The sequence below is a fragment of the Budorcas taxicolor genome, chromosome X (assembly GCF_023091745.1).
Source record: "Budorcas taxicolor isolate Tak-1 chromosome X, Takin1.1, whole genome shotgun sequence".
NCBI lineage: Eukaryota > Metazoa > Chordata > Mammalia > Artiodactyla > Bovidae > Budorcas > Budorcas taxicolor.
Window position 1 is genome coordinate 34,695,241 of NC_068935.1, and position 15,167 is coordinate 34,710,407.

Genomic DNA, 15,167 nt, shown 5'->3' on the forward strand with positions numbered 1-15,167 from the left:
GCAGATGGGAAAATAGCCACCCTACCTCAGGGGGAGTGCCCCCATTTTGTTTTACTTGAAACATCACTAGCCATGAGGAAAATAATTCTGCTTAAAAAACTATCTGCATTTTCAATAGCACCACCTTTCCCAAAGTCCTAGAATGTTGATGGGCAATGCTCCTACCTAGCTGCTTTTAATGTTACCCAGTTAGTAGGTACTATTTATTTGGGCTAGTGACCAACTGAGTAAGATTAAATCAGCCAGTTCTATTTAAGTAAAAACTAATGAGATTTTACTGGGTTTGCATATGAACATTCACTGCATTCACATTTTCAGAACATGAAAACAGGTTTATGCTGTAACATTACATGTTTTCATGGTGCTGTACCAGCTTAGATAACTTATATCAAAAAACCAGTATGTGAGATGGATGAAACTGGAGCCGATTATACAGAGTGAAGTAAGCCAGAAAGAAAAACACCAATACAGTATACTAACACATATATATGGAATTTAGAAAGATGGCAATGATGACCCTGTATGCAAGACAGCAAAAAAGACACAAATGTGTATAACGGACTTTTGGACTCAGAGGGAGAGGGAGAGGGTAGGATGATTTGGGAAAATGGCATTGTAACATGTATACTATCAAGTAAGAATCGAATCGCCAGTCTATGTCCGACACAGGATACAGCATGCTTGGGGCTGGTGCATGGGGATGACCCAGAGAGATGTTATGGGGAGGGAGGTGGGAGGGGGGTTCATGTTTGGGAACGTATGTACACCCGTGGTGGATTCATGTCAATGTATGGCAAAACCAATACAGTATTGTAAAGTAAAATAAAGTAAAAATAAAAATTAAAAAAATAAAATAAAATAAATGAACTGTTAGTGCTACAACCTGAATTAAGCATTTTAAAAATTAAAATTAAAAAAATAAAATAAACGTTTCATAAATCTTAATCAGATTTTATTTTCTAATTTTGAAATTTTAGTTATTCCAGCCTTTAAGTACAGAATTAAATGTTTTTGGTATTCCATATCAAGTGGTTCAGAAAATATATTAAGATATTTGTATTGCTTAAAATAAAACACCAACATGGAGGACAAGGAGCTTGTACTATAAAATATATTTTTCCAAATCAAATTATAGACAAAAATAAAGTTTCTCCTATAATTAGAAAAAAAAAAAAACCAGTATGTGATATGTGGAAACCCCCAGATACCTGATATTAGAGCCTTCAAATGTATGTGAGTTATGAAATACCAAATTGTAATTACACGGTTGTAGATAAAGGAAAAATGAGGTTAGTGTTCATAAATTAAGTATTTGAGAAGGACTATTCATTCATCCTTCCCAATCACAGGGGTACTATTTAATTCCCTGAAGTAGTCAATTATCAAACAAAACTCTCATGATGAAGTCATAATTCACAATTGAGAATGCTGGCTTCTAATAAATGAACTGTAAGACGTCTATCTGCCACACAGGAACCTCAAAGTGGTCTCTGAAACACTTGAAGTAGTGCTATGGGATAGGGGGGAAATATTTTGTACCTTCACATAAAGATATTTGAGCTGAAATTCAATGGAGCTTTCTTCAGCACATGCTATATACACAAGGCACTAGGAAGGACACAGAAGAAAATCACACTGTCCTTGCCCTGGAGTGACTATATAATCAGAAAGACAGACCTGTAACTCCTATCCAAGATAGGCTATGACACGTGCAGTAGCACAGATTCGGCGCCAAGAAAAATGAAAGTGAAAGTCGTTCAGTCGTGTCCTAATCTTTGCAACCCCATGTAGCCCATGGGATTCCCCAGGCCAGAATACTGGAGTGGGTAGCCTTTCCCTTCTCCAGGGGATCTTCCCAACCAGGGATCAGACCCAGGTCTCCCACATTGCAGGCAGATTCTTTACCAACTGAGCTCTCAGGGAACCCCAAATATAAAATCCTTTGTTCATTGTGTGCCCCCATGGATACAAGGGTATCATTAGCCCTTTGTCCCAACTGCTCAGAGGTATTTGTGTTCTAGGAGGGCCCCCCAGAAGCAGCAGTCATTTAGCCCAAATGACACAATCTACAGCTGTGGAACCTTATGATATAATAAGCTTGTGGAGAAGATGTCAGGAGAACCATTAAACCACCCCTCACAGGCAGCAGCTTTCTGTCCCTTGGAGACTTGAGCCAACTGACAACTCATAGAAGAATTTACAAGGCAGGATTCCAATGCCAGTGAGCAGAGGATCCACGTGGCCTCTCCCAGCCCAGCCCTTCTCAATGCTGTCTCTTGACCAGAGCTGTCAGCTGTGGAAAGTATTTCATCTGTTCCTGTGGAAAAAACAACCTCACCTGCCCACCTGCTGCCAGACCCCCCACTGGCCAGGCCTTGACTGGGGACATTACCCTTCAAAGGTTGCTTATGCTCCTGTTGGCAGCGAAAGCAAATAGCTCTAACTTCCCGAGCCCTTCGGCCTCATTTTCCTTATGAAAGATTTTAATCAGAAATACAATGCAGTAAATTACATCTTCTTTCAGCAGTTTAGTTTGCAGTGTTGTTTTTCAAACCAACTTCTGTGCTTGAGGTTAATGTTTTCGCCTGAGGTGTTGAATGAATATTGGAAATTTGACATCGAAGACAAAAGGCAACAAATAAGGGAAAAGGAAAATGGAACCCAGAGTTTATTGAAGGCTAGGGATAATTTGACTATGCCATGAAAATAGCAAATACAGAATGAATTAGACCTTTTGCATCAGAACTGTCTAACAAGCAGCTTGTTAGTTCAATAAGGCTCTCGGTAAAGTGTATTCGGACTTACATTTCCCAAGATTCCCTGTTCTTCAAACCAAACTCCCAACGTCTAGAGGATTCAGCATTTAGTTAAAGGGAGAAGCAGTTCCTTTCAGGTTGCTGCTTTAGCATAGTGACAGCAGGTAGACAACTTGGCAGCAGTCTGTATTCTCCAGAGAGCATGAAAAGACATACTTGTGAGGGGTGATCTTCCCCATACGTGTTTTTAAAGTCACTTTGGACATGTTTATCCAAGTTCAAGTTATCTTGCTGTAACCCACGACAGCAGGGAGAAGTCCTTGTTTCTAAAGGTTGAAGGAAGCAGAGTCTTCCTTCAAGTCTGAATCAAAGAACAAGAGCCCCAGGGAAAGATGGAAAGCATGCAGCGCCCACCTCTAAGAGTACACACGCACACGCACACACACACACAACACAAAAGACAGTCGCACTGGGTACATACATGCTATACACATTTGCAGTGATAGCTTCATGACAGTTCAGACAGTCATTTCTGGTGTCTCATTTCAAAGGTTCAGAAGAGTTCCAAGTATTATTTAATTGAAAATGTTTCAGAAAAAGGTCCCTGAAAGATCAGGACTCACGTAGAGGGTTGTTTTCATGTGGTAAAAATTGAAGAGTTCAAAATGTTTCCTTAGAACAGACCAAGGACAGGCCAAGGATGACTGCCTCATTTAAAGGGCGATTTGAAGAAGCTGGGGGTTTCCCTGGTGGCTCAGACAGTAAAGAATCTGCCTGTAATGCAGGAGACGCGGATTCGACCCCTGGGTCGGGAAGATCCCCTCATGGAGGAAATGGCAACCCTCTCCAGTATTCTTGCTTGGAGGATCCCATGAACAAAGGAGCCTGGCAGGCTACAGTCCATGGGGTCGCAAAGACTTAACTGAGCAACTAACACTTCCACTTTCACTTTTTGAAGAAACTGGAGAGGAAACACAGAGGCAGCACAATGCATAGGACAGAAAACACAGAAAGTAGAATTCTGGGGTTACCAAAGTCAGACCCCAGGCACACCCACCTCACTGCTCCAGCAAGGATCTAATCTCGGAAAAACATGAATTACTCAGGCCGCCTTGGATATGAGAAGCATACACAAACAGATGGTACACATGAGGGAGAAACTACATTTTGGTGGCTGTGTAAATCAGGAAAAATAAAGCAGATACAAGGCTACCATCCACAATTATGAAGAAAATTGAGTTTAGAAGCTGGGAGCACGCAAAATGGCAGTTGAGCTGTACGAAGTGGCACAACACACCATATTTGCCAAGAATATATCTGCAGTTCCCTAAGGGCCATCTGGAGCTGCAGCAACCTAGGAAAGTGAGCAGACTCGAGAGCATTCATTCTGAAACGGAGAGTTTGCCTGAAAAGATTTTTTTCCTAGGTTTCTGCCTGCAGTGCCAGTCCAAATTACTGCCAATTAAAAAAGACCGCTTTAATACTGTCCTGAAATTTAGACAATTTATACTGACGCAAGATGACTGATTTGGTCAAAGACTATAGTAAGTACTAGTAATCCAGGAATAAAAAGAGCTAAGAGTTATTCTTGTGAAAAACGGATGACATGGAGTGTGTAAATAATGGGAGCAAATGCACCAAGATACAGGGAATCTTAGAACATTTAAAGTCTAATACATTACAAAGAGAGTTCAGTGCTGATAAATGTGGAATAATAAGTTTTATGGGGCTTTATCATATGCTGTAAGTTCATGTGGGTCATAAAATATGAGGAATAAAAAAAGTAGGGGAGTTGAAAGACAAGTCTGCACATTATTTATGAATGATGAAAAGTGAAATGAATGAGAAGAAGAACAGGTAGACAATGTCTGGAATAATGATGACTTTGATGAGTCATTATCACACAAATCTGTGTGCTTCATAAAATATGAGGAATATTAAAGAGCAGAGGAGTCAAAAGACAAGTCTACTCAGAATGAGATACAGAATGAAGGAAGAGAGGAATACAAGAGAAATGCACAGTATAATGATAACTTTTATGAGACTTTCACTCACCAGCCTGGATCCTTCATAAATATAAGCTGTATAGAAAATAAAAGAACAGCAAAGAGAAGAGACAGGCCTGTGTCTGTCATAAAATATAGGCAAATAATGTCAACTAGACTTGACAAAATAAAAACAAAAATAATTGAGCCTAGTACAGCTGTGGGAAGACACACTATATAGATTAATGTGAACAAATAAAATAAGCGAGTGTAGAATTGTCTTGCCAGTAGGGAATCAGCAACCACCTAGGAAGGCATCATTGCTGAAAAGCCCACCTTGCTAACTGGTAAAGCCTTGGCAAGTTCATAAATACACCCATCACACTCTCCAAAAAGCTATCAGCACGTAGGCTCAGGAGGCAATGCGGTACTGATTTTCGAATGGAGGTGCCCTCACAAACATACCTCTATTCTCAGCCCCTCTGGCTCCATCCGTATGTAGTTTGCAGGAGATTTTCTCAGCTGGTTTCTACTTAATCTATACCTAGTTTGTCAAATTTTGGTTTGTAAAGATTTTCAAAGGGCTACTGTATAAAACTAAAGACATCCTTCTCTTTTCATTTCTTGTTACATTGGATTTAAAACCAGGGACCAGATCTGTCAGAATTTATTCAAAATCCAGAATTCAGTGCCTTTCAAATGTCTTCTCCATTAGAAAAAAATGGGATTTCAAGATCTCAGAATTTCAAAATCTCCCCAAAAAGGAACTAGAGGAATCAGATAAGGCAAAGCAAGTGCCAATGTGCCATTTGCATGCCATTCAGAATCGTTATTTACAGAATTCATAAGATGGGCAGCTCACTAGAAAGAGCAAAGCCACTGATTCATGTCAGAACAAGGAATGTTGGCCTGAAGAGCTCAATAAAAGCACTAATTGCATCAATTATACTAGCTTTACTTTGTTGTTGTTGTTGAGTTGCTAAGTCATGTCTGACTCCTTTGTAACCCCATGGACTGTAGCCCACCAGGCTCCTCTGTCCATGGTATGTCCCAGGCAAGAATACTGGAGTGGGTTGCCATGCCCTCCTCCAGGGGATCTTCGTGACCCCAGCATCAAACCTGCATCTCCTGCACTGACAGGCAGATTTTTTACCCCTGAGCCACCTGGGAAGCCCAGCTTAGCTTTGTGCTATGTTTAGTGGCTTATAGTTTGCATTGCAGAAAGGCTTTAGATGATGCAGGAAACATCCTATTAGTATAACTTCTATCCCAGTTCCTCTGATTGCAATATTTTAGTAGTGATGTTTATTGGCTCTAACATATAACCCAAGCTTTGGCTGGTAACTGTCTTCTGCTTTCTCGGGGTATTTTTTTCTCTCTCTTGAGTGAGCTTTTGTGGTCAAGAGCTTTTCTGTTTTTTAATATAAATTTATTTATTTTAATTGGAGGCTAATTCCTTTACAATATTGTATTGTTTTGCCATACATCAACATGAATCTGCCACGGGTGTACACGTGTTCCCCATCCTGAACCCCCCTCCCGCCTCCCTCCCCATGACTTGCTGGTTCAAAGAATATATAATGCCAAGGTGAAATTACTATGATTATTTTGGAAAAGTCATGTTTGCCCAAATAACATGGCCCCTTTTAATCCAAGACTGAGCTTGCCTGGATACCCTGAATTTCGCTTTGTGGGGAAAAGAAAAAAAATTACATTGATGCCCTAGGAAAAATCATTGCTCTTGCCCAACCTTCTTCAACCCTACTAGCTCCACCTATAAAATGCACATTCTAGAGACTTCTTCCTCCACACTGCCGTGGTAATGACAGAGAAGTGAATACTCCATGCTTATGGGTTGCCCATGAGCCCTCTTCTTAACTACCAAGCTCCTAAACTTTTTTGGCCAGGCTAGACCTGAAAGTCTACTTGTTTTAGTGGACTGGGTCCCTGGGGGCCAGCACTATTAAGGGCTAGTCTAATGGAGTCCCCCTATTTGGCAAGGATGAAACTCATTTGTTTAAAGGGAAAATCTCCTGAAATATTTCATTTCACTCAGGTCAGAGAAACAGGGTCCATATATCACCAGGGACCATGTCTCTTTTGCCAACTTTAACTGTTAAAATTCACCCAACTAAGTCTGCTTCATTAAAATTCTTTTTCCAATAAAAACAATTTGGCAATATGTATTTAGGGCCTAAAAAATGTTCACACCTATGTATATAAATACATAAAAATGCACTCAACACAATGTTACTGATGATTGCCTCTGGGGAAAAGACTAGGAACAACAGGAGGGGGGTGGTCAGCAGGGACTTTAACCATATCTACAGTGTATTTAGGTATTAACTAATTTTAGTTTTTACTAATTTTAATAAGAGAAAAGTATCTGTCCACAACTAGGACTACCTCCCAAGGAAATAAGAAATTCAATGTAGAAGAAATAAAAAACAACTAAATATCCTAAGATAGGTGCTGTATTAAGCAAGAAATACTGTTTTAGGGCTATATTATGTAATAACAAAATGATATATTAAGGAACTTCTAATTATATTGGACAACGTTAATAACATACCGTGTGCTGTATTTAGTCGTTGAGTCGTGTCCGACTCATTGCGACTCTAAGGACTGTAGCCCACCAGGCTCCTCTATCCATGGGGATTCTCCAGGCAAGAGTAATGGAGTGGATTGCCATGCCCTCCTCCAGATTTTCCCAACCCAGAGATCAAGCCCAAGTCTCCCGCATTGCAGGTGATTCTTTACCACCTGAGCCACCAGTGAAGCCCAAGAATATTGGGTTGGGTTGCCTATCCTTTCTCCAGAGGATCTTCCCGACCCAGAAATCGAACTGGGGTCTCCTGCACTGTAAAGGTGAATCTCCTGGTAAAGGCAGATTCTTTACCAGCTGAGCTACCCGGGAAGAATATACTACCAACATTAAAATATCAGGATTCAGAACTATGCCAAGTATAATCCCAATTTATATTGGTAAAAAAGATATGCACACCCTCACCAAAATGTTATTAGAGTGACTACCCAGTAATTGGTGAAGTTACTGTTTTCTTTGTTATGCTCAACTGTGTTTTCTGTAGTGTCTCCAACTTGGCTTCTAGAATCTATTTTCAGGATGCTTTTATATTTGTCTTTCATCTTGTATTGCAGGCGTGCTTGTGTGATTCGAGGCCAAGTGGTGGCTGTAGATGGAACCCCTCTAGTAGGAGTGAATGTTAGTTTCTTGCACCACAGTGATTATGGATTTACCATCAGCCGGCAAGATGGAAGGTAGGTCAGTGTTGTTTCTGATCACTGTGAGGGGCCAATACTGACTTCTAGCCATTAGTCAAACCAGCGCTCAGATGATGCAGGCTTCATAAGCCTATCTTCCTTCAAGCTGTATCTAAAAAGTCATTGGTGTTATTTCCTCTATTCCCCATCTAAATCAAACCAAATTTCTCTTCTAAACCTGCACTATTACTCTCAAGTCTTCTTGAAACCCTAGCCATTTGGAGAGTTTTCTAGCCTTCATCTAGTTCCATTTATAAATCCAGCTTCGTAATCCAGTGAGATGATACAGATAATAAAGTATTGTACATGTAGGCTGTTCTTCCATGATAGTCTCAATATAGTTCTGAAATAAAGCTGTCCAAAAGTATCTGCCAAAGATATACAATTCAACCGCATTAAGACATTAAAAAAAAAAAATGTGTCCTGTCTAGTTTACTAGTGGCTGTACTGGATCAATGAGCACGGGCAGCTTAATCAATTCCCCCTTGATGTCCATGTAACCATAGTGATTAACCTGAAGCACCAATCAGCAAGCTGCTCTCTGAGGGCTTCCCCAGGTTCTCTGAGACCTGGGAAACAAGACCACTAGTTAAATCTTCTCCTCCTGGAAAAGGATTTGCTCACAAAAACATTTTTGTTGCCATCATTTAAGTAGACATTTATTCAGAATATTTGTCGATAGGCCCATGTGTCCAGCTTAAAGGTACCTATTTATGATTCTCAGTAACACTGTAATGATGGCTTTGAGGTACCCTAGTCTCCAGGTGGCTACCCTTAAAATGCCCTACTCATAACAAGTTGCTTCAGTACTCACAAAAAGAGACCTGTTGCCTTGAAGCTTTATCACAGTGTAAGAGACTATCTCATTTCAAGAACCTAAAATCAAACCTTATTTTTAGTCCTAACCACTTCAGGACTGTTAATGGTTCAACGTGAGCTATGCTGAATTTATTTTTTCAACTGCCTCTCAAGAAAAGGCTTATAGAAATAGAGAAATAGTAAGGAAGAGTTTTAACCTACTTAAGAAAAATTGTTTTTAGGACTTTAGGAAATTATATGAATTATTTGGGTGTAAATTGTATTGCTAATTATTAATGAGCCATCTATTCGTTATAACAAGCTCAGCAGAACTACTCTGGGAGCAGCTAGTCTGAATATATATATATATGTATATATATATACACACACACACACACACATACATATATATGCAATATAAAACTATATTTCCATTCAAATATATTATAATCAGAGCTCTCTACTAATTCAAATGGACCTTTCTCTCAGTTAGATTGAATGATGGCATTTTGGTAGTTCATGTACCAGTAGCTGGTACACAAAGCTGGTCTCTCCCTCGCCAGCATTTCAACCATGTGCCAGAAATTTATAAATGAAAATTATTTCTTTAAATAGAATATGCCTTCAGGGACATTTGGCTTCCCATGGAGAAATGATGGGGCCTCAATTTTTTAGCTAGTATATAAAGGTTTCAGTGAATTATTTGATATTCAGAAAAGAACCTAAAAGAAATGTGATGTCTAAAAGACTATAAATTTGTTTCCAGTTTACAGAAAGCATTAAAGAGGGACCGTTTGTGTTGTGATATTTGTGGTTTTAGTCTTAAGTAAAATTCCAAGACCGTCTTCCTCCGATCTTACTGTGAGAACTAGGTTTATATAGATGGCAGATTCTAGTCAGAGTCCCCTCTGGCAGTAACTCTTCCCTCAGGCTCCACTAAGGGGGTAAACACTCAAAAGATGTGCCCCAAATGCCAACCAGACTGTCCCACTGTCGTCTCTTGGACATAAAGTGACAGAGTGATGAGAGTTTCCACTTAGGTGTCTCTGCTGGTTGCTACCTCAGATTGAGTTATATACATTTCAAAAGTAGAATATCATAGGGAAACTATAGCTCTTCCTCAATTTGTGATGGGCTTACATCCCAATAAACCCATCATAAGTTGAAAGTATTTTAAGTTGAAAATGCATTTAATACACCTAACTTACTGAACATCACAGCTTAGCCTAGCCTTCCTTAAATGTGCTCAGAACATTTTGATTAGCTTACAGTTGGGCAATATTTATGTAACATGAAGCCTGTTAGAATAAAGTGCTGAATATTTCATGTAATTGATTGAATATGTCAGTGAAAGTGAAAAACAGACTGGTTGTGTGGGTACAGAAGAGTTGTAAGCAAATGGTTATTTACCCTCAAAATCATGTGGCCAACAGAGCTGCAACTCACAGCACTGCCCAGCCTCACAAGAGAGTTTCTGTCCCATATCGCTAGCCCAGGAAAAGATCAAAGTATGGTTTCTGCTGAATGCATCTTGCTTTTGCACCATCATCAAGTTGAAAAAGTCAAACCCTTATAACTCAAGAACCATTTATATACCTGAGGGCAAAAGGATTATAGAAAGGTTGAGGTTAGCGTTTAGTTACCTAGTAAACAGTCTGTGATAGGCAAGATGCTGAAAAGTTCTGGCTTTCTGCCTCCACGTGTCAATCTCACCTGTCTGCCACTGTGCCTGTTGTTCCCACCAATGGTATCACTGCTTTGGGTTAACATCCTGACTCTTTCAAAGTCCCTGTTACATGCAGATGTGTTATGGGGACTGTAGAACTAATTGACAACTTTCCCTAGGAAATAAGAAAAGTCCAGGTCATAGGAACAAAGTGACGCAGAAGGAAGGATAGGAGTGGAAGATGGGTGTCTCTAAAAGTAAGAAGAGCTCTCCTATGTGGATTAGGAAAGGTCAGAGTAGCAGAAAATAAAAAAGCAGCAATTCTAAAGGAAAGATGAATATGTACCAGTGTCTACTGTATTCTTTGTCATACATGTTATTCTATTTCATCTTCACAACAGCTTTATGAGACAGGAATCATTATTATCACCCTCCCCATTTTGCAGAGGAAAAAACTTATCCAAATTAACACAGCTAATAAGGACAGAGCCAAAAGTTGAACCCAAGGAATCTGGCTCTTATCTTCTGTGATTTCCCACACTCAACTTAGATACATAACAGGTGCTCATATAAATAGTTCAGCCAGTGATAAACAAAATAGGTGAAGAGGTGACATTCTTATAAGATTCTTGGGAGCATTAAAGATCTTGAGAACTTTGTTTGAAAGACTTTGGAAGATGAAGAAAGGGTTTCCTCTGATTCCCCTCAAGGTAAGAGTTTGTTCATTTTTGGATACCCTAAGGCAGACATAAGCATCTTCTACCTATGGATAGGACTAGTCTTATTGTAGATTGACAACAGTCTCCAAACAAATATGTCCTTTCCCTTCGGTGTTTTATGCTCACTGTCATGTGATTTTATAACTTGTTCTTAATGACAATGCCAATGGAGACCATTTGTGATGGGGGAACCCCAAAGGAATTAATTATTCACAGAGCATTCTATTGGGTCTTGCAATAGTGTTAGCTATAGACAGTGATTATTATATGTAATATCTAGGTGGGAAGAGGAGAAACAGAACCTCTGTGTGTGTGCATATACAAGTGTACATAAACATGCATATATGTATGTATATATGTAGATATATATATTTGTTTTCATTCAGTCACTAAGTTGTGTCCAACTCTTTGCAACCCCATAAACTGCAGCACTCCAGGCTCCTCTGTCCTCCACTATCTCCCAGAGTTTGCTCAAATTCACATCCATTGCATCAGTGATGCTATCTAACCATCTCATCCTCTGCCACCCACTTCTCCTTTTGCCTTCAATCTTTCGCAGCATCAGGGTCTTTTCCAACAAGTTGGCTCTTCACATCAGGTGGCCAAAGTGTTGGAGCTTCAGCATCAGTCTTTCCAATAAATATTCAGGGTTGATTTTCTTTAGGATGGACTGGTTTGATTTCCTTGCATTCCAAAGAACTCTCAAAATTCTTCTCCAGCCCCACAGTATATATATATATATATATATATATATATATATATATATATATATATATATACATATACATATATACACACATATACATATATACATACACAGTATATATACATATACATATATATACACACACACACACATATACACAATTCAGTTGGCCCTTGAACAACATGGGTTTGAACTGCATGGGTCCATATGCATTATCATACTACATGATTTGCAGTTGGTTGAATCCATGAATGTGAAACTTCAGATATGGAGGGCCAGCTGTAAAGTTATAAGTGAATTTTCAGCTGTGCTTGGGGAGAGCCTAACCCCCACATTTTTCAAGGGTTAGCTGCATATAGGGAGAGGAAGAGAGAGAGTTTCTAGAAATTGCAATGTGATTGTGGGGATTGGCAAGTCCAAAAATTGTAGGATACACTGCTGCTGCTGCTGCTAAGTTGCTTCAGTTGTGTCTGACTCTGTGCAACCCCATAGACGGCAGCCCACCAGGCTCCCCTGTCCAGGCAAGAACACTGGAGTGGGTTGGCATTTCCTTCTCCAATTCATGCATGCCTGCTAAGTCGCTTCAGTTGTGTCCGACTCTGTGCAACCCTATGGACAGCAGCCCACCAGGCTCCTCTGTCCACGGGATTCTCTAGGCAAGAATACTGGAGCGGGTTGCTATTTCCTTCTCCATAGGATACACTAGCAAACTGGAATCTCTTGGCAAGGAGTAGATGCTACTCTATAGTCTTGAGGCAGAATTCCTTCTTCCTCAGAGAAACTTTAGTTGTGCTCTTTCAACTAATTGGATGAGGCCCTTCCACATTACCAAGGGTAATCCTCTTTACCTAAAGTCAGCTTATTGTAGATATTAACCACATCTACAATATGCCTTCACAGCAACGCCTAGATTAGTGTTTGATTAAATAACTGGGTACTAGAGCCCAACAAAATTGACACATCAAACTAACCCAACACAGGACACCTAGGGGCAGTTACTAGGAAAGCTTAAAAATCAGTATCTGCTTATAAAGATTTAAAAAAAAAAAAAAACTAGCCTCGAGTTCATTTGAACTACAAGAAAAGACATCTGTAAATTTAATAGGGCAATGGATCTGATTTGAGAAAAAGTTAATATTTGTTAAGTCCCTACTATATGCTTGGCCCTTAAGTCTTTATCTCGTTTGCTCATTTGCAGTAGTAGCTGAGTGATAGACCATATTAACCCCATTTTACTCAGGAGGAAACTGTAGCTCATGAAGGTTAAATAATTAGCCCAAAGACACAAAGTTAACATGGCAAAGCCAGGATACAACCCCAGGTGTGTATGAAGCCAAAACCACATTCTTTCTACAAAATAAGAAGCCTGCCCTCTCCACTTTGTCTTTCTAGAAGTAGAGAATAATTCTCAGGTATATATGTTCTTGTTTGGATAGCTTATTTTGTTTTTGTGTTTGCATTTGTTTTTGTTTTCAAATAAATCAGCAGTTCAATTTTAAGGAGTCAAGAACTGAGGTTTGGGTGAAGCAAATAAACTTGCCCAAGGACACACTTAAATCAATGTAGAATGTGAACCAGAGAAAAGGTCTCTTGCCAAGTAATGTAGGATTTTCCCCTACTATGCTTGCCTTAAACTGCTCCTGTATTATCATGAATTCAGCCTGTCTTAAACCATAAGCCATTTGGGGTTTTCTTTTTTTAGCTCAAACCTAGATTATTTTCTATAGCAAATGCAGTTCTTCAAATCCTCTTTTTGGAAACTGCCTTAATATTACAGCAACTTGACTGAAAAAGCAACAATAAAAAATACAGTATTAGCTATCCTTTTTTACTGTCCACTTATCTTTATCTGAAAGACTTCTGCAACAGGACACAATTGGTAATACTATAATAAATACAATAAATGTCATATGAAGGGAGTAGTGAGATATGCATAATTAAGTCTGATTCCCTATCAGGGCATTTTACCATTGAAAAGTGTTTTAAGAAAGTTTGTTTTTTTTTTTTTTTTAACACAAAGAATTGCTTATATCTCTCTCCTATGGATGTAAGTTGCTTTGAATATTAAGGAGAATCCCATTGCCCTTTATTCATTTAAAAAATATGTTGTTGTTCACTCCATAAATTGTGTCCTCCTCTTTGCAACCCAATAGACTGCAGCATGCCAGGCTTCCCTGTCTTTCACTATCTCCCAGAGTTTGCTCAAACTCATGTCCATAGAGTCAGTGGTGACATCCAACCATCTCATCCTCTGTTGCCCCCTTCTCCTCCTGCCCTCAACCTTTCCAAGCATCAGGATATTTTCCAATGAGTCTGCTGTTTACATCAGGTGGCCAAAGTACTGGAACTTCAGCTTCAGCATCATTCCTTCCAATGAATGTTCAGGGTTGATTTCCTTTAGGATTGACTGGTTTGATCTTGCTGTCCAAGGGACTCTCAAGAGTCTGCTCCAGCACCACAGTTTGAAACCATCAGTTCTTTGGTGCTCAGCTTCTTTATGGTTCAACTCTCACATCTGTATGTGACTACTGGAAAGACCATAGCTTTGACTATGAAGACCTTTGTCAGCAAAGTGATGTCTCTGCTTTTTAACACAGTCTAGGTTTGTCATAGCTTTTCTTCCAAGGAGCAAGCGTCTTTTAATTTCATGGCTGCAGCCACCATCTGCAGTGATTTTGGAACCCAAGAAAAGAAAATCTTCTAATGTTTTCATTTTTTCCCCATTTGCCGTGAAGTGATGGGGTCAGATGCCATGATCTTTGTTTTCTGAATGTTGAGTTTTAAGCCAGCTTTTTGACTCTCCTCTTTAACCCTTTTCAAGAGGCTCTTTAGTTCCTCTTTACTTTCTACCATTAGAGTGGTATCATCTGCATATCTGAGGTTATTGGTATTTCTCTTGGCAGTCTTGTGATTCATCCAACTCAGCATTTCATATGACATACTCTGCATAGAAGATAAATAAGCAAAGTAACAATATACAGCCTTGACACATTCCTTTCCCAATTTTGAACCAGTCCATTGTTCCATTTCCAGTTCTGTTGCTTCTTGACCTATATACAGGTCTCTCAGGAGATCGGTCAGGTGGTCTGGTATTCCCACCTCTCTAAGAATTTTCCACAGTTTATTATGATCCACACAGTCAAAGGCTTAATGTAGTCGATGAATCAGAAGTAGATGTTTTTCTGGAATACCCTTGCTTTCTCTATGATCCAGTGAATGTTAGCAATTTGATCTCTGCTTCCTCTGCCTTTTCTA

At 39.5% G+C, this 15,167-nt stretch overlaps 1 protein-coding gene across 1 annotated transcript in view; it reads left to right on the plus strand.

Moving 5' to 3' along the window:
* The window catches only part of TENM1 (teneurin transmembrane protein 1), a 629,447-nt gene that overhangs the window by 466,097 nt on the left and 148,183 nt on the right, over positions 1-15,167 (plus strand). The window contains exon 16 of the mRNA XM_052662865.1: positions 7,901-8,020. Coding sequence (XP_052518825.1) covers positions 7,901-8,020 — 120 coding nt within the window. The remainder of the gene's footprint in view (positions 1-7,900; positions 8,021-15,167) is intronic.